The 25,230-nt window shown below is 39.3% G+C and overlaps 1 protein-coding gene and 1 long non-coding RNA gene across 6 annotated transcripts in view; one reads left to right on the top strand and one right to left on the bottom strand.

Annotated features, from left to right (window-relative positions):
• Positions 1-10,525, bottom strand: part of LOC118767682 — a 129,481-nt gene extending 118,956 nt beyond the window's left edge. The window contains exon 1 of the long non-coding RNA XR_005003593.1: positions 10,289-10,525. This is a non-coding gene — a long non-coding RNA (uncharacterized LOC118767682). The remainder of the gene's footprint in view (positions 1-10,288) is intronic.
• LOC115223418 (prolyl 4-hydroxylase subunit alpha-1) overlaps positions 1-25,230 on the top strand; it is a 112,813-nt gene that overhangs the window by 70,719 nt on the left and 16,864 nt on the right. For 4 of the 5 annotated variants that reach the window (XM_029793946.2, XM_036512657.1, XM_029793947.2 and 1 more), the window contains exons 5-10: positions 1,894-1,945; positions 4,722-4,912; positions 6,119-6,292; positions 8,336-8,406; positions 11,771-11,870; positions 12,769-12,822. In XM_029793946.2, the coding sequence (XP_029649806.1) occupies positions 1,894-1,945; positions 4,722-4,912; positions 6,119-6,292; positions 8,336-8,406; positions 11,771-11,870; positions 12,769-12,822 (642 nt within the window). Of the gene's footprint in view, positions 1-1,893; positions 1,946-4,721; positions 4,913-6,118; positions 6,293-8,335; positions 8,407-11,770; positions 11,871-12,768; positions 12,823-15,310; positions 15,374-25,230 lie in introns of all 5 variants that reach the window. The other variant, XM_029793948.2, reaches the window with a different exon arrangement.

Below are 25,230 nucleotides of genomic sequence, written 5' to 3'. Positions count from 1 at the left end.
TTTCCTGGTAGCACACTGATTCTAACAAATCCTACAACTGATTATGTATATACTTGCTGGACCCATTCTGTGAAAAATGACAGCTAATTGTCATATTTTACAGTTGAAAAGCTGTTTGATTTTTCTTTTCACTGTTGAATGTTTATCATTCCACTTCCATTGCACACACACACACACTCACACAAATATTCACATACATCCCTTTGACATACATATACATACACTCATACAGAGTTGAAATGCTCCCACTACCAATTTGCCATCACCCCTTCCTTCCTCATTCATATGTTGTGACAGAGAAAAACACAAGAGTTTTATTATAGTTTGTTTGTTCCTCTCGAGCCATCCCTGGCTCATAAGGGCTGGTTTCCCAGTTTCCTTGGCGTATAGGTTCCCCACCTGGACGGGATGCCAGGTCCATCGCAGGTGAGCTGCAGGATGCAGGAGGAAAGAGTGAGAGAAAGTTGTGGCGAAAGAGTCAGCAGAAGTTTGCCATTACCTTCTGCCGGAGCTGGGTGGAGCTTAGGTATTTCACTCATAAACACACACATCGCCCAGTCTGAGATTCAAACCTGCGATCCTTCAACCTCAAGTCCGCTGCTCTAACCATGTGTCTCCACACACACATATATATAATGAGAAAATTTTATAAGCTGATCTAGCAGATAACTGGAATGCACACCTGTACTGGAAAAAAAAATCATACTGAGAAACTTAGCATAGGTTTGAATACATGGGATTGTATATCTTATTTGCTCTGCATTGCTTTTCTGTTAATATATATATTTTTACATTTTAGTATTAACAACCTCTGTGTAGAGACTCACTATTACAGGTGTGACATGATATTTATTCCCATCCATCACATGAACTACAATAACACAAACTAGCACTCAATAAGTTCTAGTTGATTTGATCAATGAGAAAGCCTCTTCATGAGATTAACAGAAATGAGGCTCAGCATTCCACAGACATGAATGTCCTTAATGTAGTACTCAGGGAGATTCAGCGTGACACAGAATGTGACAAGGCTGGCCCTTTGGATTACAAGTACAACTTATTCTTGCCAGCTGAGTGGACTGGAGCAACATGAAATAAAGTGTCTTGCTCAAGAACACAAAGCGCCACCAGGAAGCGAACTCATGACCTTACAGTTGTGAACTGAATACCCTAACCACTAAGCCACACACCTTCACTATGATAATATGAACAGAGATATCAGCAAAGAAATTAACTATTGGAAATTTATAACAGATTTCTTATTACACTCTTAAATGTAAAGGGTAAAGACCCCCTTCGGTCATGAATGACCATGGGATTGCACCTAGAAAGTTACCCTCCTAGACACAAATCCGGGCAAGGTTGTTTATAGAAGGCCAGCAGTCGCCCATGCATACCGGCCTCCCCTCTCCACGCCACCAGTGTTATCCAAGGGAAAGGCAAAGGCCGATACAGCTTGGCACCTGTGACGTCGCAACTCATTTCTACAGCTGAGTGAACTGGAGCAACGTGAAATAAAGTGCCTTGCTCGAGAACACAACACGCAGCCCAGTCCGGGATTCGAGCTCACAACCTCACGATCGTAAGCTCGACGCTCTAACCACTGAGCCAAATGTATAAGAGAGGAAAAAGACAAGATAGCATTCAACTATGTTGCAGTGTTAAAAAATGCTACCTCGTAGTGAAAACTAATTTCTATAATTGAAATCTTCAATGATAAAAGAAACTTCAAAGGATATTAAATTTGGAATTAAGTATTTTCTTGCCACTGTAGACTGTGAAAGGTGCTTTCTTTTACTTAAAGTTACGCAGTCCAAACTAATAAATAAACAGCCTTCTCTGTTATAAGTATAGATGTTTTATGTAAAGCTGATTGTTTTTGTTTCTTTGTAGCAAGGAAATGCACATTTAGCTTTGGTCTTAACCAACGAACTGTTGGAAATTGGTATGTATTCTAATTTTTTTTCTCTCTCTTTTTTTTTTCACTTGTTTCAGTCATTTTGACTGCGGCCATGCTGGAGCACTGCCTTTAACTCGACCCCGGGACTTATTCTTTGTAAGCCCAGTACTTATTCTATCGGTCTCTTTTGCCGAACTGCTAAGTGACGGGGACATAAACACACCAGCATCGGTTGTCAAGCAATGCTAGGGGAACAAACACAGACACACAAACATACACGCACATATATATATATATATACATATATACGACGGGCTTCTTTCAGTTTCTGTCTATCAAATCCACTCACAAGGCTTTGGTCGGCCTGAGGCTATAGTAGAAGACACTTGCCCAAGGTGCCACGCAGTGGGACTGAACCCGTAACCATGTGGTTGGTAAACAAGCTACTTACCACACAACCACTCCTACGCCTTACTAATTTCAGCTACTAAATTGTATGCTCTCTCTCACACACACTTCCACTCTCTCTCACATACACTCTATTTCACTTCCACAATCTAGCTTTCTATATATGCATAAAAATAATTTTTAATTCCATTAGACATTCTAAAATACGATTAGATTTTATTCAATTTTAAAAAAAGGTAAAATCAGACAGAACTTATGGGATGACCTGATATAATTAAAGAAAATGTATAGTAAATAAGCAAATGAACATAAACTAAATACCCAGCTGGACAGAATCTGTCCAGAGACGTGCAACCAAACGCATACCCTCCATCAGACACCTACCATACTCTGAGCGCCTTGTTTCCCTGGGCATGGATTCACTGAAGCTCCGGCGTCTGGCGACGGACTTGGTAAACACCCACAAAGTTATCAACCACCTCACCAACAACAACACTGAACACCTTTTTGATCTCCATGTGTCTAACACACGTGGACATGCCTACAAAGTCAGAAAACAACACAGCTCCCATGACTTTCGGAAACATTTTTTCACGCTCAGAGTTGCTGAAGCATGGAATAAACTGCCTGCGTCAGTTGTTGACTGCCATGACACTCCATCCTTTAAGGCCCTCATGCTTTCCGAAATCCGCCGAAACTACACCTGACTATATATACACTTTAGATGAGTTGTAGTGCACCTGAGCACTGTACACAATTATTATTATTATTATATCATTATATTAAAACACAGAGGATCACCAACTCCTCATTAGTTATCGGACAGAGGAATCAAACGCAATTTCAGCCATTATCGAAAATATTGCTTCCACTCTGGTGGCACTGACAAGAAACTTGCCAGGAATGGGACCTAAACATAACAAAATGAAACAGGCTCGAGACAAGACTGTTAATGGACGGACATACTCTTTACTCTTTTACTCTTTTACTTGTTTCAGTCATTTGACTGCGGCCATGCTGGAGCACCGCCTTTAGTCGAACAAATCGACCCCGGGACTTATTCTTTGTAAGCCCAGTACTTATTCTATCCCTCTCTTATGCCAGACCGCTAAGTGATCGCGACGTAAACACACCAGCATCGGTTGTCAAGCAATGCTAGGGGGACAAACACAGACACACAAACATACACACACATATATATATATAGACATATACGACGGGTTTCTTTCAGTTTCCGTCTACCAAATCCACTCACAAGGCTTTGGTCGGCCTGAGGCTATAGTAGAAGACACTTGCCCAAGATGCCACGCAGTGAGACTGAACCCGGAACCATGTGGTTGGTAAGCAAGCTACTTACCACACAGCCACTCCTGCGCCTGGGACAAAGCAATAAACAGAATAAAGACTTAGGGCCACACGAAGAAAACAATTAATAATGATAATACATATACAACATAAAGCCTTAGGACTGCAAGACAAGACGGAAATGGGTAACATTCGCCTTTGTGGTGAGTGTTCCAGTTGATCTGGTCAATGAAATAAAATAATAATGAAATTATTGTATACAGTGCTCAGGTGCACCACAACTTGTCAGAAAGTGCATATAAAGTACATGCAGTAATGTACAAATGTCTGGAAAGTGAACATGCCTGTGTGTGTATGTAGGGGAGAAAATCAAGTGTAATGTTGGCGAATCTCAGGAAGCATGGAAGTTTTGAAGGATGCAGTGCTCCGACAACTAACAACCGATGCCGGCAGTTTGTTCCACGCTTCAGCAACTCTCAGCGTGAAAAAATGTTTCCTGAAGTCATGGGAGCTGTGCTGTTTTCTTACTTTGTAAATATGTCCACGGGTGTTAGATGGGTGGAGTTTGAAGAGGTGCTCAGAGTTATTGTTTGTGCGATGGTTGATAATTTTATGGGTGTCTGCCAAGTCAGCTGCCAGACGTCGGAGTTTCAATGTGTCCATGCCCAGGGAAGTAAGGCGTTCAGGATATGGCAAATACCTGATGGAGGGTATTCTTTTGGTTGCACGTCGCTGAACAGCTTCCAGACGATTGATGTCCTGGGCAAGATAGGGGTTCCAGACCGGTGATGCAAATTCCAGGTGAGGTCTTACCATAGCTATATAATGGAGCAGCCTACTTGTGAAAGGGTCTTCTTTCCACGCCAATCCGTCCAAGCCCATTCCCTTGGCTGTGGTTTCGCTAGACAGTAGATAGGGACAGTGGGAATCTCGTTGATCCGTTCATGCAAGTGGGTGAGCACTCTACAAACCCTATATACCCTTAATATAGTTCTTAGTGAGATTCAGCATGACACAGAATGTCTAAAAAGGTAAATGTCAGATCGTTAAGCATAGTTTGTTTGTTTAATTATTGCTATTGTTGTTTCTGTTCATTCCTCTTCTCCAGACCCTAGTCACCAGAGAGCCAAAAATAATAAATTCTACTTTGAAAGAATGCTTGAAGACGAAAAATTTAAAGGACAAAAACGTGGCGATACTGGATTACAACGAGTGAAGAATCCTCGCAATATCGATGACTACCGTAATTCTGAAGAGTTCTATGCATATGAGAGCCTGTGCCGAGGGGAAGATATTATGGTGAGTTCTGATTAGGGTCTGTTTTATTGGGGCTCCTTGTAGTAATTAGTTATTTTGTTTAATTTGTTGTGGGTGTCTCTTTGTTTTCTCTTTGACCCTTGCTATGAGAAGGGGTCGACTTTACCTTTCATCCTTTCGGGGTCGACTTTACCTTTCATCCTTTCGGGGTCGATAAATTAAGTACCAGTTACGCACTGGGGGTCGATGTAATCGACTTATTACCTATGTCTGTCTTTGTTTGTCCCCTCTATGTTTAGCCCCTTATGGGTAATAAAGAAATAGCTATGAGAAGGGGTCACAGTGGATATCATAGTTGAAGGTAGTTTCCAAAATGTCAAGATATTGAGTAGGGGGTAGGGAGAGAGACACATGAGCAAGGAGAGAGAGGTAGAGATGTAGAGGGGAAAAAGAGTAAGAATGAGCCGGGGAAAGAGTAATGTCTCTCAACTAATGTGTGTGTGTGTGTGTGTGTGTAGACAGACAAACAGACAGACAGATAGGTAAAGAGGTGTAGGTATGACTGTAGTTAAGAAGCTGACTTCGAACCATGTGATCTTGGGTTCAATGCCACAGCACAGCAACTTGAGCAAGTGTCTTTTACTATAATCCTGAGTTGACTAAAGCCTTGGGAGTGGATATGGTAGATGGAAACTGATAGAAGCTTGTTAGATATATATACATATGCATGTGTGTGTGTGTATGTGTACTCTTGACTAAACATTGCTCAAACTATTTACTCTTTTACTCGTTTCAGTCATTTGACTGTGGACATACTGGAGCACTGCCTTTTTTTTAGTCTAGCAAATTGACCTCAGGACTTAATCTTTGTAAGCCTAGTACTTATTCTATCGGTCTCTTTTGCCGAACCGCTAAGTAACAGGGACGTAAACAGACCAGCATCGGTTGTCAAGCGATGTTGCGGGGGACAAACACAGTCACACAAACACACAGACACACACACATATATATATATATATTATATATATATATATATACGACGGGCTTCTTTCAGTTTCCGTCTACCAAATCCACTCACAAGGCTTTGGTCGGCCCGAGGCTATAGTAGAAGACACTTGCCCAAGGTGCCACGCTGTGGGACTGAACCCGGAACCATGAGGTTGGTAAGCAAGCTACTTAAACCCTAACCCTAACCCTATTTTCTTTTATTTAACGTCTTTCTTTTCTTATTTGTCCAAATTTTTACAGCCAATCAAAAATGCCCACAAACTAAAGTGCAAGTATGCCTGGTATGGCCACCCATATTTGTATTTAGCCCGAGTCAAGGAGGAAGAGATGCACTTCGATCCCTGGCTAGTAGTTTATCATGATATCCTTTCAGACAACGAAATGAACTTTGTGAAGAGTTTTGCCACACCAAAGGTAGGTGCCATGTAGAAGATGAATCTTATTTTTTTTTAATCTCTTAATCTTCATATCTTGTTTCCTTAAACCCTCTCCTCTTTCTCTCTCTCTCTCCATTTGTCTGTCTGTCTTAGTATTGCTATTTGTCTGTCTATTTGGCTTACTCTCTCTGTTTCTCTCTCATATATATGTATATGTCATCATCATCATCATCGTCATCATCGTTTAGCGTCTGCTTTCCATGCTAGCATGGGTTGGACGGTTCAACTGGGGTCTGGGAAGCCAGAAGGCTGCACCAGGCCCAGTCTGATCTGGCAATGTTTCTACGGCTGGATGCCCTTCCTAATGCCAAACTCCCCGTGAGTGTAGTGAGTGCTTTTTACGTGCCAGACGAGGCTGGCAAACGGCCACAATCAGATGGTGCTTTTTACGTGCCACCGGCACGGGGTCCAGGCGAGGCTGCCAACGGCCATGAATGGATGGTGCTTTTTACATGCCACCAGCACAGGTGCCAGACGAGGCTGGCAAACGGCCACGATCAGATGGTGCTTTTTACGTGCCACCGGCACAGGTGCCAGACGAGGCTGGCAAACGGCCACGATCAGATGGTGCTTTTTACGTGCCACCGGCACAGGTGCCAGACGAGGCTGGCAAACGGCCACGATCAGATGGTGCTTTTTACGTGCCACCGGCACGGGGTCCAGGCGAGGCTGCCAACGGCCATGAATGGATGGTGCTTTTTACGTGCCACCGGCACAGGTGCCAGACGAGGCTGGCAAACGGCCACAATCAGATGGTGCTTTTTACGTGCCACCGGCACGGGGGCCATTCAAGGCTGCCAACGGCCATGAACGGATGGTGCTTTTTACGTGCCACCGGCGCGAGGCCAGTCGGGGTGGCGCTGGCAACGGCCACGTTTGGATGGTTCTCTTACGTGCCACCGGCACTGGTATCACAGCTACAATTTCCATTGATGTCGATCGATTTCAATTCCGATGTGTGTGTGTGTGTTTACATAGCTATATATGTGTGTGGTTCAAATGTACAAAAACCAAAGACAGAGACAGGTGAGAGAACAACAAAGAGGTGTATTAGTTTGATGCTCAGGAAAAATGGAGAAGTCTTTGATGTTATGAGTCTACGTTCTTCAAAAGAAAGAAATGAGGAAAGAAAACAAAGAGAGAAAAAAGATTGGAGAGAGATAAAAAGAAGTGTCTGGGTTAACAGTTTCACATTCGCTGTTTTCTTCCAAGGAATCTAATGCTCTTAGCTTGGTTTTTTCCTTGGGGCTGGCCAGACTGGAGGAATCTCGAGTATAATCAGCTGAAATTGCAAAGATAATCTGGAACTCGACTGAGGAAAGAAAACTCCAAATGACCCGTCCTTGTTTTCCTTGTATTGTCTGTCTGGATGTTTTGTTGTCCCTTTCTTGTATCACCTAACTGTCTGGATGTTTTGCGTTTTTGTCACATTTTGTATTTTTTACACGCACACACACACACACACACACACATATATATATATACATATATATATATACATATATATATTTCATCATCATCATCATCATCATCATCATCGTTTAACGTCAGTTTTCCATGCTAGCATGGGTTGGATGGTTTGACCGGGGTCTGGGAAGCCAGGAGGCTGCACCAGGCTCCAGCTTGATCTGGCAGTGTTTCTACAGCTAGATGCTCTTCCTAACACCAACAATTCCGTGAGTGTAGTGGGTGCTTTTTACGTGCCAGGGGAGGCTGGCAACGGCCACGATCGGTTGGTGCTTTTTACATGCCACCGGCACGGAAGCCAGCCAAGGCGGCACTGGCATCGGCTATGTTCGGATGGTACTTTTTACATGCCACCGGCACAGGTATCCAACTACAATTTCCATTTGATTTTTATCTGATGTTGATATATATATATATATTCACACACACAGAAGCTGTGAACAGCACCTAGGATATGAAGTGACAGAGTGGAGAAAAAATACACACACATATACATAAATATATATATATTATTATATTTCTGATATCTTTGTCTTTTCTTCTGTTTTTCCAGCTAAACAGAGCAACAGTACAGAATTCAGTAACAGGAAAATTAGAAACAGCAACATACCGTATCAGTAAAAGGTAAGTGGGGTAATATTCATGTTGTGGTCACATTTGGATTGATTGTAGTTATTCTGTATTTCTTCAGTCCCCTCTTTCTTAATTCTCCTTTCTGCCTCCTTACATTTTTTGGTGAAGGTAAAGAATACAGACACCACCTGTTTTCAGTGATTAGGGTTAGGGTTATGCCGAAAACGGGTGGTGTGTGTATTCTTTACCTCCAGTCATTCTTTTGCCATTTCACAAAGCTATTTGCTGTGCCAACTCCATTTGCCAGGATGTGATTTGTGAAAATGTAGCTGCTGTTTTTAGCATGCAGAAACTCCCTTACTGGTTTGATTCTTTGGTTCGATAACATGACAATATTCTTTCAATGTTTAATTGCTTTTAATCACTGAATTACAAGGGTTTTAGTCGTTCATATTAGCCACACAACATGTTTCAGACTGATACTTATTTTATTGAACTCTATTTGCTGAACTACCAAGTTACAAGATCAAGTGGTGGTGGTGGTGGTGGTGATGCATTCTGTAATAAACATCTGGGTCTGAAGTTATAGCAAAGGAAAACACTTCTCTGAGATGAAGTGGGGTGAAGTGAGGGTATACCTGGAACATTCTCGTTACAAAATAAACTTCTTAACTACATTTATGCCTGAAAAACAAAACTTAAAAATAATTTTTTTTAAATCTTTGATCCTAGGTTTTCCTCAATCATAGGCACAAACATAGCTATGATTAAGAAGCTGGTGTTGCAGCCATGAGTTTCTGAGTCAGGCCTTGGGTCAAACACTAACTAAAACAGAACAATTTCATATGAGCTTTGTCTCTCGCTATTGTTGTTGTTCAGCCCTAAGTTTATCAACAAGGTCATAAAATAACACCTTTGAACATAACACGTTCTGGGCATGAGCATCACTTTGTATGTATGTAAGAGTGGCTGTGTGGTAAGTAGCTTGCTTACCAACCACATGGTTCTGGGTTCAGTCCCACTGCGTGGCACCTTTGTCAAGTGTCTTCTACTATAGCCTCAAGCCAACCAAAGCCATGTGCATGGATTTGGTAGACAGAAACTGAAAGAAGCCTGTCAGTCATGCATGCATCCACGCATTTTCCACATTTTGTGTGTGGACGTCTTGATCATGAGGATCGATTGCAAGTAAAGAATGACCAAACCTCTTGACTCGTTTATGCTATTCAGTTATGTCCCTTAGCTTCTTTTACTACTTATCTCCCCTTCATTTTTTAAAAACTTTTTATATCACTAAACAGTTAGTAATATATATATATATATGAATAAATGAAAGAATGGAGTCGAACGAAGATGTTAACAAAATTCCTTTACTCTCGACACATGTTTCGAAGACAGCATATTTTCATTCCGAAGGAATAAAGGGTGCATTATGCATGTCTTCGAAACATGTGTCGAGAGTAAAGGAATTTTGTTAACATCTTCGTTCGACTCCATTCTTTCATTTATTCATATACAACACACAAATTTCTACACACGAACCCGGAGTTTCTACCCTTGACAGGTCGCTTCAACCGTGTTTTCTGACGTGAATTTGCTACCCAGGTTTCGGTTAAACGAATTTTCCATGCTGACGATAAACATAGGATAATTCATTCACCTACTTAAATATATATATTTAACCACGGAGTGGTTGGCGTTAGGAAGGGCATCCAGCTGTAGAAACATTGCCAGATAAGACTGGAGCCTGGTGCAGCCTTCTGGCTTCCCAGATCCCCGGTCGAACCGTCCAACCCATGCTAGCATGGAGAACGGACGTTAAACGATGATGATGATGATATATATATATATTTACCAATGTTTTTAAGTATGTTTTAAAGCCCAAACACTATTTAAAAAATAAACAATATAAGTCAATGGTCTATATTTTTACCTGGCTAGGACTCTATCTTCAGAAAATCCTCGGAGGGTAGGTGTTGTTCGCAGACTTCTCTGTTCTGTTGTGTGTGTGTCTGTGTGTGTGTATGATTCCACTTCTTGTTATAATAACCACAAATACAGTTATCAAGGGTTTCCTGACCGAAATATTAATTTATTTCGCCATTTATCAAGCTGGTAAAAAAACAAGACGGTTCAGTAACTGCATTCATTATCCAATGAATTCTCCTTCTTATAAATCAGCCGACCGTGTAGTTCGAACAATATTGGTTGCTATTTTTAACATGCCCAACGACCACTTCGACAGACGCTCGGGAAGTATCTGTGTGCATATCGGCGTTTTACTTACCACCAGTTACCTCCCGTTTTAAAGTTATTTCCCTTGTTAGCTACTCTAGTTATACAGGGTGTCCATAAAGTCCCTTTACAATATTGAGATGAAAAGTTTGGAACTTGTAAATATAATTTATGGACACCCTATATTTCTATATTAATTCGTTTTATTTATATATATGTGAGAGGTATTGTTATCTAGAAGACCTAAAAGAGAGTCAGGTAATGCTAAGTAAGTGCTATGGACAGAATTTTTCAAATATTTCCTCTTTTTAACCTTCTCACACCTTCTCTGATGAAGGGATTTCCATAATATCAGAGAAACAGCTGTAAGGCTATTATTTCCTTATAAATGTCCTGAAAACTCCCCACAGCCTTGGCTTCGTTATCTCATTCTGTCTAACATATATATATATATATATATAATTTATTTTATAGAAGGAGCTTCTACAGGACTAGAACTGTTTCATTCAAATGAAATCATCAGGAAGCTCTACAGGACTAGAACTGTTTCGTTCAAATGAAATCATCAGGAAGTTCTAGTCCTGTAGAAGCTCCTTCTATAAAATAAATTAATTTACTCTGCTATGTATTGAGTACCTTATTTACTGTGGTTAACCCCGACTCAACCAGGGACCTACATATATATATATATATATATCATCATCATCATTTAACGTCCGCTTTCCATGCTAGCATGGGTTGGACGGTTCAACTGGGGTCTGGGGAGCCCGAAGGCTGCACCAGGCCAGTCAGATCTGGCAGTGTTTCTACAGCTGGATGCCCTTCCTAACGCCAACCACTCCGAGAGTGTAGTGGGTGATTTTATGTGCCACCGACACAGGTGCCAGACGAGGCTGGCGAACGGCCACGCTCGGATGGTGTTTTTTATGTGCCACCGACACAAGTGCCAGATGAGGCTGGCGAACGGCCACGATCGGATGGTGTTTGTTACGTGCCCACAGCACGGAGGCCAGTCGATGCGGTACTGGCTACGGCCACGTTCGGATGGTTTTCTTGTGTGCCACCAGCACTGGTACCACAAAGATACAAATTCCATTGATGTTCATCTATTTTGATTTTTTGATATATATATATATATATATATATATATATATATATATATACTGTATATTTTTTGCAGTGCTTGGTTGAAAGATGCAGACCACCCAATTTTGTCCAGAATCAACAAGAGAATTGGAACTGTGACAGGTCTCAATGTGGAAACTGCTGAGGAACTTCAGGTGAGTTTTTCTTTGGAAGCAGAAGTTCTCCAAGACCATAACAGTGGTATTGGGATGGAGGTGCAGTAGTTTGGGGTAATTTTATTTATTTAGTTATAGATTAGTGTGAAGTGTATCATAGAATTAGGAGCAGTCTCATACAGGTGTCACAGGAGTTAATTTGATGCTGCTCATCTTTGTAAACTGCCAACTGAGGGTCAGTGTAAACCTCTAGTGTTGCTAAACCATACATAATTACCGTGTAGTATCCATCTTTCTTTCTTTATTCCTATAATTATTCCACTATTATCACTCACCCTCCATTGTTCATACTACTCTTACACCCATGGTTCTCAACCAGTGTCCATATGACTGTAGCATTCTAAGGGTCCAGGAAAAAATTTTGCTTGCTACACTGGCGAAAATAAATTTAAGTCTGATGATAAAAGTTCTACTTCTTACAAAATAATTTGTTACTAACACCATATAAATTATTTTTATCTTTTACATCTTATGCAGAATTTATTTCTCTTTCGAATGATGCAGACAATAACTATTTTTATGCAACTTGAAGAATTCTAATGCTAAATTAATATGAACTTTTCAAATTTACTGGCAAAATTAGTTTAAGACCATGTAATATGTATGCAAATTTTTTTGCCAAAATGGGTGTGGTCACACAACTAGCCTAACTGCACTATATAGTGTTATAATTTAATGTTATTATACAATTGGTTAATAATGGGAAAACAATGTAGCTTGGTTCTGGGAGTCCACCAGAATAAAATAGCAATCAAAGGAACCCACAAATATTAAATGATTAAGAACCACTGTAAGACTAACCCATTCTCTTTGATATTCTAGTTGCTTGTTTGCCCTCTGCTACCACTTCTTAATCAATTTTATTTCTTTACCACAGGTCGCCAACTATGGAATCGGTGGCCACTATGAACCTCATTTTGACTATGCAAGGGTGAGTAAATCTTTTTCACTAACTTGAGCTTCATTTTATTGACAATCAGATATACGTAATGATAATACATGCAAAGACAGACTAACAGACAGACACATAAATATAGGCAAACCAACAGATAAACACTGCGATACTCATAAAAAACAGAGAATATAGGCAGACTGACAGACTGAAACACTGATACAGTCAAAAATAGACAAATATGAAGATAGAAAACAGAAGCAAAGATAGATAAAGATATATAGATGAGATAGAGAACATATGGGGAAAGAAAAATAGACAAAAATAAGACTGAAAGATAGACAAATAATGTGACATCTGTTCTATATTCTGCAAGGGTTTCTGTGTCCGAAGGGCAACTGATTTCCACAACAGAACATATTTTTTCTTTGTGGTCCCAAACAATGATATCTGGCCAGCTGAGTTTTAACTTGGTGGCTGTTTTAATTTGTAAGTTCCACCAATATTCTTTTGACCCATCGGCTTCAATATGGTCAACTTCATTTGTAGGTATTTTCTTTTTTGTTATCTTACTCCATACCATTCTGTATTATGCCTCATGGGAAGATAATATCTGGAAGACATTCTCTCATAGTTGGCAATAATGTGGTTGGTGTTGTGTTTTTGCATGTGTCAGTCTCTATGTCTGCGCATTTTTCATCTCTTGAAAATAACTGAGTTCTGAGTTTATGTTAAGTAGGCCAACATTCCCCACTGATCAAAGGACGACTGGAGTAGTGTGAAATGAAGTGTTTTGCTCAAGTACACAATGTGCCAGTCAGTCAGGGAATCGAACCCATGATTTAGCAGTTGCCATGCACCTTCATGTGTTTGTATATACATATATAATATTCTGACTTATTCAGCTCAAGTTTAAAACTGGTTGGATGGGGGTAGAAAGAATAACAGACACCTTCCCATTTCTTTTCCTTCCCAAATTAATCCTTTCTCAGGACCCATTGCTGGACAATTGATTTTTTAATGTTTTTTACAAATAACTCCAAATTTTCCATTGACAATCTTACTGCTGATGTTTTCCATATATAATTATGTTTATATGTCATTTTAACTGTATAATGTTTTTTTAAATATATCATTTAAAATATTATTCTGTTTTTTTCACAATTTTTGCAATCAAGGCTCCTCCCAGCACACACAGATACACACATACAACACATGTACATACACATACAACATACAATACATATACATGTGTACAACAGACACACAAAATACACACATTCTGTATATTTGTTGCAACAAATATACAGGAAAATACGTATGGAATTCATACACACACATACATACACACACGTATATATGAGGGGTGCTGAAAAATTCCTGGCTTTGGGTTAAAAAAATACAGGAGGATCAGTTGATTATGATTTTATCCAATATATTCCCCTCTCAGATTCATACACTTATAGCAGTGGTCCTTCAGTTTTTCTAAGCCCTGTAAAAGAACTCAGAAGGTGGACCTCCAACCAGGCCTTTCATAATAACCCTTAAAACCAGGAACTTTTCAGCACCCTCTCAAATAAAGTAAAGGATTCGCCATTTAAAAGTCGATGTGTTAGAACACATGATATTGCAGTTTTACCAAGAGAAAATATCTCATTTTGTTTTCCTGTGTGTTATCACCAGCACGATTTCAAACTCTTTTGGCCTTATCAACGGTAGGTTATATATATTTTTTATTTATGATCTTCCTTCACAACCTTTGGTTCTATGCTTTAGAATTCACAATTTTCAAATGTTTGACATATAAAATGGAAACACTTTTACCACTATTTTATATGTAGAGCACTTAAAAATTGTGAATTCCAGAGCATGAAACCTATGGTTGTGTGGGAAAATCCCAAAATGCAGTGTACTCATTTTCACAGTTCACTTCTATCATATATATATAGATAAATATATATGTATGTTTAGTTTCATTATAAATGCCAATGTATAATCAACACTGTTTTTCTTTATTATAATTTTTTAATATTTTTTATTTTATTTTATTTTTATTTTATTTATTTTTTGCTGTCAGTTATGTTTTCTTTTTCCATAACATTTTACAGTTAAAATTGAAATAACATTTCAACTATAACAAAAATAAAAAATCCTTTTCTAATCTAATTTCTTTTTATATCTCAAAGTTCATATGTTTTTGTTTTGTTTTAATTATCTTTTAATTTAAATTTCGCTAACATCAAATTTTTTTGTATGAAACAAGGTGCCATGTTTTTTTGTTTTTTTTTGTGGGGCAATAATCATGCACAAAAAAAAAACAAATTATTTCTTAGTTGAAATAAAGATGCATATATTTACCTTAACTGAAACCAAACCAACCTATTCTGACAGGATGGTCAAGGAAGGAAAAAGAAAATGGATCTGGAGCCATGTGTAATTCCTCTATATTTGCTACATTTATTTTATGAAGTAAATTTTTGTCATATTCAGTTTTTAGTTATTCTTTTTGCTGTGATTGCTATTCCAGAAAAGGAAAAGTACCGTCTTAGAGCAGATGGTAGGAAACAGAATAGCTACGTTTCTCTTCTATGTAAGTCTTTTCGTAACCCTCCCCACCACACCAATATATATATATATATATATATATATATATATAAATATATAAAATATGTTTATATTATATATACACATTATATATATATATATAAGATACTGAGATGTATTGTTTGTTCACCATCTCATTAGTCGCTTCGTTAGCTATCTAGTTGGTGTTGGATTTATTTATTTCAACACCAAATAATTAACAGGCCCAACAGCTGAGATGTACTTTTTTTTTATTTTCCACCCATTCCTCATGTGAGGATACATTGCAAAGGGACTATGTCATTCAGCCCTACATATGCTCTCACTCCTCCTCTTGCCCTGTCTTTCAACCTTTCTTTCTTTGTTTCTTTCCACTATTTTGACCCCACTAAAGATTAGTTGATATCTACTGATAGTCTCCATGTAATATCTTCAATAGTTTTCAAAGAATTTCATGGGTTTGTGTAAGAGTTTTTTGGGAAGGTTCTTTCTTTTTTTTTTTTTTTTGCATCCAGCCATAGCAATTCATTTGGTGTCTTTAGGGAAATTACATAAATACTTCAAAATGGAGCTTCTTCCATTCTATATATATAACATGTTGACATCATGAAGTAATTCATTTCTGGAACATTGGCTCATGCAGCACATCACATAAACAGCTATAAATATAAAGAATAGTGTGTAAATATTGAGTTGAAAATATTTACATGCTATTACACTGTGTAACTCGATTTTGTCCTTCGGTGGCAACTCTTATTCCCTATTTGCTTATCACTAGAATGTATGAATAATGGCTAATATTGGGTTGTCTGGAAAATTTGTGCCGATTTATAGCAGCTTACCTTTCGACTTACCCTCCCAGGCATCTCAATTCTGGGAAGAGGGTATTTTCAAGTTAAAGGAAAGATGGAGATGCATTGTGCAACAAAATGGTTCATATTTGGTTGATTAAAAATGTAATGGCAAGTATTTATTGACCTTTTTCTTTCCTTTAAAAATCGGCACAAACTTTCCGGAGAATCCAATATTTCCTTCAGACTTTGCTTTTGCTACATTTATCCAAACTTCAAGGAATCCCCTTCAACACATGGTTATGATGCTCCCCCACTATTCCTACTCATGATCAGAGATATACATATTGTAGGCCACTAAGGGATATGCCATGCTCAAGTGGTTATGGTCAAGCACCCGACAAGGAAATCTGTGATATTAAGCAGAATGTTTGCTATAACAATATTTCTGCTTGAGCAAGGGGTGAGCTGGCAGAAATGTTAGCACATTGGGCAAAATGCTTAGTAGTATTTCGTCTGTCTTTATGTTCTGAGTTCAAATTCTGCCACGGTCGACTTTATCGTTCATCCTTTCAGGGTTGATAAATTAAGTACCAGTTGTGTACTGGGGTCAATCTAATTGACTGGCCCCCATCCCCAAAATTTCAGGCCTTGTGCCTGGAGTAGAAAGGGATATTTCTGCTTCAGCAACTTAATGCTGAATATGTCTGAAATGTTATGGGAAATAGGTCAGTTCTAAAATATCGATGTCCAGGTCACAAAAGCAAAGTTTGAAGGGAATAAAAGTAATTTCCTTTGATTTCTAGATAGAAGCAAAGAGGAAATAATATTTACTGACCAAAGGAAAATTTTGTTACACAGTGTTATTCATAGCTTTATGTGATGTACCTTGAGATTCAGTATTCCAATAGTGAATAAACAGGTGGAGGCGCAATGGCCCAGTGGTTAGGGCAGCGGACTTGCGGTCGTAGGATCGCGGTTTTGATTCCCAGACCGGGCGTTGTGAGTGTTTATTGAGCGAAAACACCTAAAGCTCCATGAGGCTCCGGCAGGGGATGGTGGTGATCCTTGCTGTACTCTTTCACCACAACATTCTCTCACACTCACTTCCTGTTTCTGTTGTACCTGTATTTCAAAGGGCCGGCCTTGTCACTCTCTGTGTCACGCTGAATATCCCCGAGAACTACGTTAAGGGTGCACGTGTCTGTGGAGTGCTCAGCCCCTTACACGTTAAGTAGAAAAGGATATTTTTATATATATATAAATTTCACGAGCAGGCTGTTCCGTTGATTGGATCAACTGGGACCCTCATCGTTGTAACCGATGGAGTGCTTCCATTTCCATCCAGTGAATAAACAACAGATTCTGATAATTGCAGGAAATTTTTACTGTCACATATTTGTCTGTGAAAAATCTGTTACCTAATCAAATTTTATTACAAATTCTATCTTGTAGTTGTATTTATTAATTATCTTACCATTTTTCTTATTTTTACATTCTAATCCTTACCAGAATTCAGGTAGAATAGTGCTGCTTCTATTTAACTATTGCTAAAACTACTCTAAAGATTTAACTGCTGCTATCATAACTATCACAACCATCATGTCATCATTTCATTTTTTCACAGAACAGCTTCTTTTGCAAGCTCTGATAGTCTTACTAACTGAAGCACTAACAACAAGTAGAAATTTTAGTGTCAAACGAAGGCATTGCTAAAGTAGTACACTCAGCACATAGATACACACACATTCACGTACTATCTTGCACAGAAAATGCCATGTGTAGTCTTGCTGTGTTTTCTTCTTCATCTGTAAATTCCTCTTTCAGTTCCCTTCAGTCCATACTAGCACACCATATCTAACATGGTTGTAGAAAAATTTACATATTTATATAAACTATATATCCGCTATGGTGATAACTTAATTTATGACTGCTTTATATAGTAACTGAATAGTCTATGCTGTTGATTGCAGAAGGAAACTGGGTACAGCTTCTCTGAGGAGTGCTCAACAAACCTTGAAATGGTCCATCAGTCCACCCTCTACTTTTTTTAAAAATTAAAAAATATAGAAGGAACGTGTTTAAATTATTATATTTCTCTCACTGCTTAGCTTTCTAATATTCAAATTTATTTCAGTCATTCATATACATACATACACACACACACACACATATATCTTTATATATATATATATATATCAATAACACCTATAAGGAGGTGCTTTTTCCACTAATCAATATATATATATATACATTATATAATATATATATATATCATATAATCAGAAAACAGGTATATGTGTGTGTGACAGACACAGGTTGTGTATAGATAACCTGCTGGAAAGGATATTTTCCAAGGGTTAAAAAGTAGTAACTTGGTCCTATGCAGGACTGCCACCTTATGTTGGTTAATAGATTTTAATCTATATATATATATGTATATATATATCTGTCTGTCTGTCTGTCTGTCTATCTATATATTTATCTATCATCTATCTATCTACCTATCATCTATCTATCTGTCTCTCTCTATATATATATACATATATAAACATATATATGTATATATATATATATACATATATAAACATATATATGTATATATATATATATATATACATATATACACATGTATGTGTGACCGCATGTGTACCGTTGGCGATTTTTTTTCCTCCGTCTTCCCTTCTCTGGATCTTTCCTTTCCCTATGTTTCTGATGAAGAGCTCCGCTCGAAACATAAAACCCTCCTTCTTCCCTTCCTTCATGAGTGTCCAATAATACTATAATTGTTCCACGTCCTCGCGTTGTTGTATTTTCTCTGTGTGTTTTCATGTTTGGATTAACTATATATATATAGATATATATATACATATATACACATATGTATATATTCATGTCTTTTTGGTCCTGAGGCTAAGTTCTGTTCTTTGTGGATCTTAAAATATATCTTGAAGCCTCTGTTGGATTTGCAAACCTTCTGGCATACAATTAAACAATGACTTTTTAATACCAATGATCAACTTCTCTTGTATATATATATATATACACACACACACACATACATGTTTGTATGTATGTGTATATGTATATATATACATACATATACATATGTATATATATATATATATATTATATATATATATATATACATATATATATGTGTGTGTGTGTAATATATATATATATGTATATATTTATATGTGTGTGTATATATATCATCATCATCATCATCATCGTTTAACGTCCGCTTTCCATGCTAGCATGGGTTGGACGGTTCAACTGGGGTCTGGCAAGCCCGAAGGCTGCACCAGGCCAGTCAGATCTGGCAGTGTTTCTACAGCTGGATGCCCTTCCTAACGCCAACCACTCCGAGAGTGTAGTGGGTGATTTTATGTGCCACCGACACAGGTGTCAGACGAGGCTGGCAGACGCCACGCTCGGATGGTGTTTTTTATGTGCCACCGACACAGGTGCCAGATGAGGCTGGCTGACGGCCACGCGGATGGTGTTTTCTTATGTGTCACCGACACAGGTGCCAGACGGGGCTGGCGGACGGCCACGCTCGGATGGTGTTTGTTACGTGCCCTCAGCACGGAGGCCAGTCATTGCGGTACTGGCTACGATCACGTTCGGATGGTTTTCTTATGTGCCACCGGCACTGGTACACAAGGATACAAATTCCATTGATGTTCATCTATTTTGATTTGGTTCGATTTGATTTGATTTGATTCGATTCGATTTTCACTTGCCTCAACAGGTCTTCACAAGTGTCACAAGAAGGAAGGTATGCACAGGTGGACTGACTACGTCCCAGGTAGGGGCCACGGATTATGGCTTCACTAGTCTTGCCGGGTCTTCTCACGCACAGCATACTTCCATAGGTCTCGGTCTCTAGTCATTTCCATGGTGAGACCTAACGTCCGAAGGTCGTGCTTCACCACTTCGTCCCAGGTTTTCCTGGGTCTACCTCTTCCACGGGTTCCCTCAACTGCTAGGGATTGGCACTTTCTCACACACCTATCTTCATCCATTCTCGCCACATGACCATACCAGCGCAATCGTCTCTCTTGCACACAACAACTGATGCTTCTTAGGTACAACATTTCTCTCAAGGTACTAACGCTCTGTCGAGTAAGTACACTGACATTACACATCCATCGGAGCATACTGGCTTCGTTCCTCACAAGCTTACGCATGTCCTCAGCAGTCACGGCCCATGTTTCACTGCCATGTAGCATAGCTGTTCGTACACATGCATCATACAGTCTGCCTTTTACTCTGAGCGAGAGGCCTTTAGTCACCAGCAGAGGTAAGAGCTCCCTAAACTTTGCCCAGGCTATTCTTATTCTAGCAGTTACACTTTCAGCGCACCGCCCCACTACTGACTTGGTCACCTAGATAGCGGAAGCTATCAACTACTTCTAGTTTTTCCCCCCGGAAAGTGACGGAAGTTGTTTTCTGCAGATTTTCGGAGGTCAATGCTCCAGAGCATCTGCCACATACAAAAACTATCTTCCCAGTTAGCCTACCTTTGACATTGCTGCACCTCTTATGTGTCCATAGCTTACACTGGGTACATCTTATAGAGTTTCTACCTACACCTTTTCTACAGATCGAGCAGGGCCATCTTCCTGAGGATATTTGTGGATTTTCTAACTTTCTACTTATTAGTACTTTGGTTTTAGCTAGGTTGACTCTAAGGCCCCTCGATTCTAAACCCTCCTTCCACACCTGGAACTTCTCCTCCAGTTCTGATAGTGACTCAGCGATTAGAGCGAGGTCGTCAGCATAGAGGAGCTCCCAGGGGCAACCTGTCTTGAATTCCTCCACAATTGCCTGGAGGACTATGATAAATAGGGGGGCTGAGTACTGAACCCTGGTGGACCCCAACCTCTACCTTGAATTCTTCTGTGTACATGCTGCCAACTCTAACCTTACTTACGGCATCTCTGTACATGGCTTGCACAGCCCTCACCAGCCATTCATCTATCCCTAGTTTCCTCATTGACCACCAGATGAGGGATCGGGGGACCCTATCAAAGGCTTTCTCCATGTCAACGAAAGCCAGGTACAGGGGCTTATCTTTGGCTAGGTATTTCTCCTGCAGCTGCCTTACCAGGAATATAGCATCAGTGGTGCTTTTCCCTGGGACAAACCCAAACTGCATCTCATCTAAACTAACTCTCTCTCTAATTAGTTGGGCTATGACCCTCTCCGTAACCTTCATTACCTGATCCAACAGCTTGATACCTCTGTAATTATTTGTATCCAGGGCATCACCTTTACCTTTGTAGCAGTTGACTAGTATGCTGCTACACCAGTCATTGGGTATGACTCCTTCGTGTATCACCTGGTTGACTATACGGGTGACTAGGTTATAGCCGACACTGCCAGATATTTTGAGCATCTCTGCAGTAATTCCTGATGGGCCTGGGGCTTTCCCTGTCTTCATGCTTCTAATTGCCTTAGCTACCACGGAACTATCAACTCGGATAGCTGGTCCCTCTGTTGGGTCAACATTCGGCAGACTCTCTTTATCCCATTCATTTTCTTTATTCAGCAACCTTTCATAGTGGCATCTCCAAACCTCTCTCTTTGCATCCTCATTTAGCGCAAGTGAACCATCATCCATGCGAACACACTTCTCTCCTACCACATCACGATTCTCTCTCACACACTGTCTTGCAACACGAAATACCTCAAGTCTTTCATCCTCACGGCTCAGAACATTGGCAAATTTTTTCTTATCCGCTTCCCCTCTGGCTAAATAAACCTGTCTCCTAGCTTCCCTTTTGGCTGTCTGATACAATTCCCTGCTACCACCGTTCTTCCAGTCCTTCCAAGCCTGTCTCTTTTGTCTAATAGCCCTGTCAACCACAGTGTTCCACCACCATGTTACTCTGGGTCGAGATGGTACTTTGCTCCATCCACAGATCTGGTCAGTGGCTGTCAGCAGATTGTCCCGTAGGAATCTCCAGTTGTCTTCCACATTAAGTGAAGCTATATCCCCTTCTATTTCGTCAGAGGCTTCGAGTAGTATGTCTCTAAATCTCTGTCCATTTGCAGGATCTTTAAGCTTCCAGACCCTTCTCCTCCAAGCTGGTCTTCTTCTGGGCAACCATTTAGCTCTGATCCTGAAGTCGCTAACTACTAATCTATGTTGGGGAGTACATTCTTCGCCTGGGAAGGTTTTGGCATTTATAATCAGCCCTCTTTCCCTTTTTCTGGCAAGGATGTAGTCAATCTGGCTGGTGTGTCTGCCAGAACGGTAGGTGACTAGGTGAGAGGTGGGTTTCCTGAAGTGGGTATTGCAGACCATAAGGTCATTTGCATCGCAGAACTCCAGCAGCCTGGTTCCTTCCTCATTTCGAGAGCCAAAACCGTAGCCTCCATGGACGCCATGGAAGCCCCCGACATGTCGTCCAACATGTCCATTGAAATCACCTGCCACGAAGAGAAGGTCACTGTCATTTGTCAATGAGGTAGTCCGCAATAGGGTGTCATAGAATTGGTCTTTTTGTCCTTCCGGTAGCCCTGGTTGAGGGGCATATGCCGAGATGATGGTAGCTGTCCTATGGTGAAGAACTAATCTAATTTTAATTACTCTGTCACTTACTCTGACTACCTCGATTACCTTACCTACCCATTTCTCGCAAGAAGTATACCCACGCCCCCGACTCCGTCAGTGTTCCCTGCCCAGAAAATCTTGTACCTGTGTTCCTTGCCTGTGAGGAGCCTAGCAGAACCTCCTCTCCACCTTACTTCCTGGATACAGCATACATCCACACGTCTCCGTTCAAGCAGCTCTACAATCTCTCCAGACCTACCTTTCAATGTGCCAACATTGAGCGTGCCAACTCTGAGGGTTTGGGAGGTGTGGGCATCAGAGACCCTGGGACGAGGGACAGCCGTGTCATGTACCTGAAAAGAAAGCTTGCATTTGGCAGATTTCATATGGAAACTCTCGACTACAACCTGCATACTTTTCACAATTTTTTGCGCTATATGTTCAGATAAACCCTTCATAGGTGCTAGTTGGGGGGCAGTTTCCGGTATTTGGGTAGAAACTTCCGGTATTGGTGGTGGGGGTGGGAGGGTGGGCGACAAAATCGAAGCAACTAGTTTGAATACTATATTTGAGGGGGAGAAATAATTAATTAGATAAAAACTGAATGAAAGCCAGAGAGAGAATGAGTGAAAATAGATAAATAATAAAAAAAAAAATACGGTAGAGAAAGAAAATAGATAAATAATGAAAAAAAATACGGTAGGAAACGAGGGGGCATATATGTATATAGATATATTCTATATTGTGTGGTGTGTGGGTGTTTGTGTAGTGTGTGTGTATACATAAAATATATGGAATGAGTAGCCATACATATTATATATATATATATATATATATATCAATATCACCATCATCATAATATATATATAATATATATATATATATATATATACATTTATATATTAATTACATGCACATTCATATAAAATGAAATATCAAAGAATGGAGTTAGTATATTGTGTTTATTGCTTAGTTTACAATTGTTTCAGCAACTTCCATAATATCTAATCTTGTGTTATGTCATTACAATGCCAACAATTGCCAATTTATTCCCATGGTCTGTGGATTTTTTTTCTTCACAGCACATGATAGAATTAATTCCTTGGTGTTACAAGGAAAGGAATATTGTGGTTGCTTTTGCAGTCTTTAACCAAAAGGCGACTTAATAGCAATCTGAAGTAGGTTCAAAATTATCAACAAGAATAAATAAACTACACATGGAAGGCAGTGACAAGGAGTTAATGAGATGTAACAGTTTATTTTGATGCTGAATGAGAGACTAAGAAAGTGTGTCTGTTCCATGCAAACATGGAAAAGCCAGTATTAAAATGTAAAAGAACTTCTTGGTTTAAAGTGATTTAAAACACTTCCATCAAAATGCCATGTTAATTTATGTTCCAAACATCAGCTGAATTCTTTTTATTCATTTATATGTTCCAGTCATTTGACTGCGGCCATGCTGGAGCACCACTTTTAGATGAACAAATCGACCCCAGGGCTTTTTCTTTGTGAGCAGCCTAGTACTTATTCTATCAGTCTTGTTTTGCTGAACTGCTAAGTGATGGGGACATAAACACACCAACATTGGTTGTGAACCGATGGGGTGGGGGACAAACACAGATTCAAATAACAAATACATGCTTACATATATATATATATATATATATATAAATATGATGAGTCTCTTTCAGTTTCTGTCTACCAAATCCATTCACAAGGCTTTGGTCAGCCTGAGGGTATAGTAGAAGATACTTGCCCTAGGTGCCACACAGTGGGAGTGAACGCAGAACCATGTGGTCAGGAAGCAAGCTTCTTACCACACAGCCACTCCTAAATACTTCATTATTTTTCAAATTAATTGAAACAAAGGCTGTATATTTCAATGGAAATATGGTGATGAAAGGGTTAAGAAAAGGGTCTTTTACTTAAATAGTTTCATCTTAAAAATTAAGAGGGCATTTCACCAATATAAATGACAAAAAAAGAAAAAAAAATTTTTTTAATTACGTTTTTATATACCTACGTAACCAGTAGCTTAATTGATCATTCATCAATCAATCAATCAATTAGCTGGTTAGTCAGTGTTTTTCATTGCCATTTGCAACATCATCAATCATATGTCCTTGTTCCTCTGATGTGATTGTTAATGGTGACAAAAGGACTTTGACAAACCAGCTGAATAAAGCCTGATGACTGATTAATCAAGCAATCAATTAGTCAACTGGTTAATTGGTTAACTTAATTGATTAACCCTTTTGTTGCCATATTCCTGCCAGAATGCACTGACTTTGTTTTGATTAGAAAATAACAAAGAATCTCGTAAAATAACTTAGTCATTATTAAGCTGGTATTTGGATCACAAATCAACATAATGTTTTGATGAAAAGTTTTAATTTTGATCACTTTCAAACAAAATCGTTAACATCAAGGGTGGTTTCAGGTGGGTTGGTATCAAAAGGGTTAATAAAAGAAAGAAGTTTTAGAGAACATTTTCATGTATTTACA

Source organism: Octopus sinensis, linkage group LG23, assembly GCF_006345805.1.
Source record: "Octopus sinensis linkage group LG23, ASM634580v1, whole genome shotgun sequence".
Classification (NCBI taxonomy): domain Eukaryota; kingdom Metazoa; phylum Mollusca; class Cephalopoda; order Octopoda; family Octopodidae; genus Octopus; species Octopus sinensis.
The sequence above is the reverse complement of the archived record's forward strand: the minus strand, read 5'-3'. Positions and strand labels throughout refer to the sequence as shown.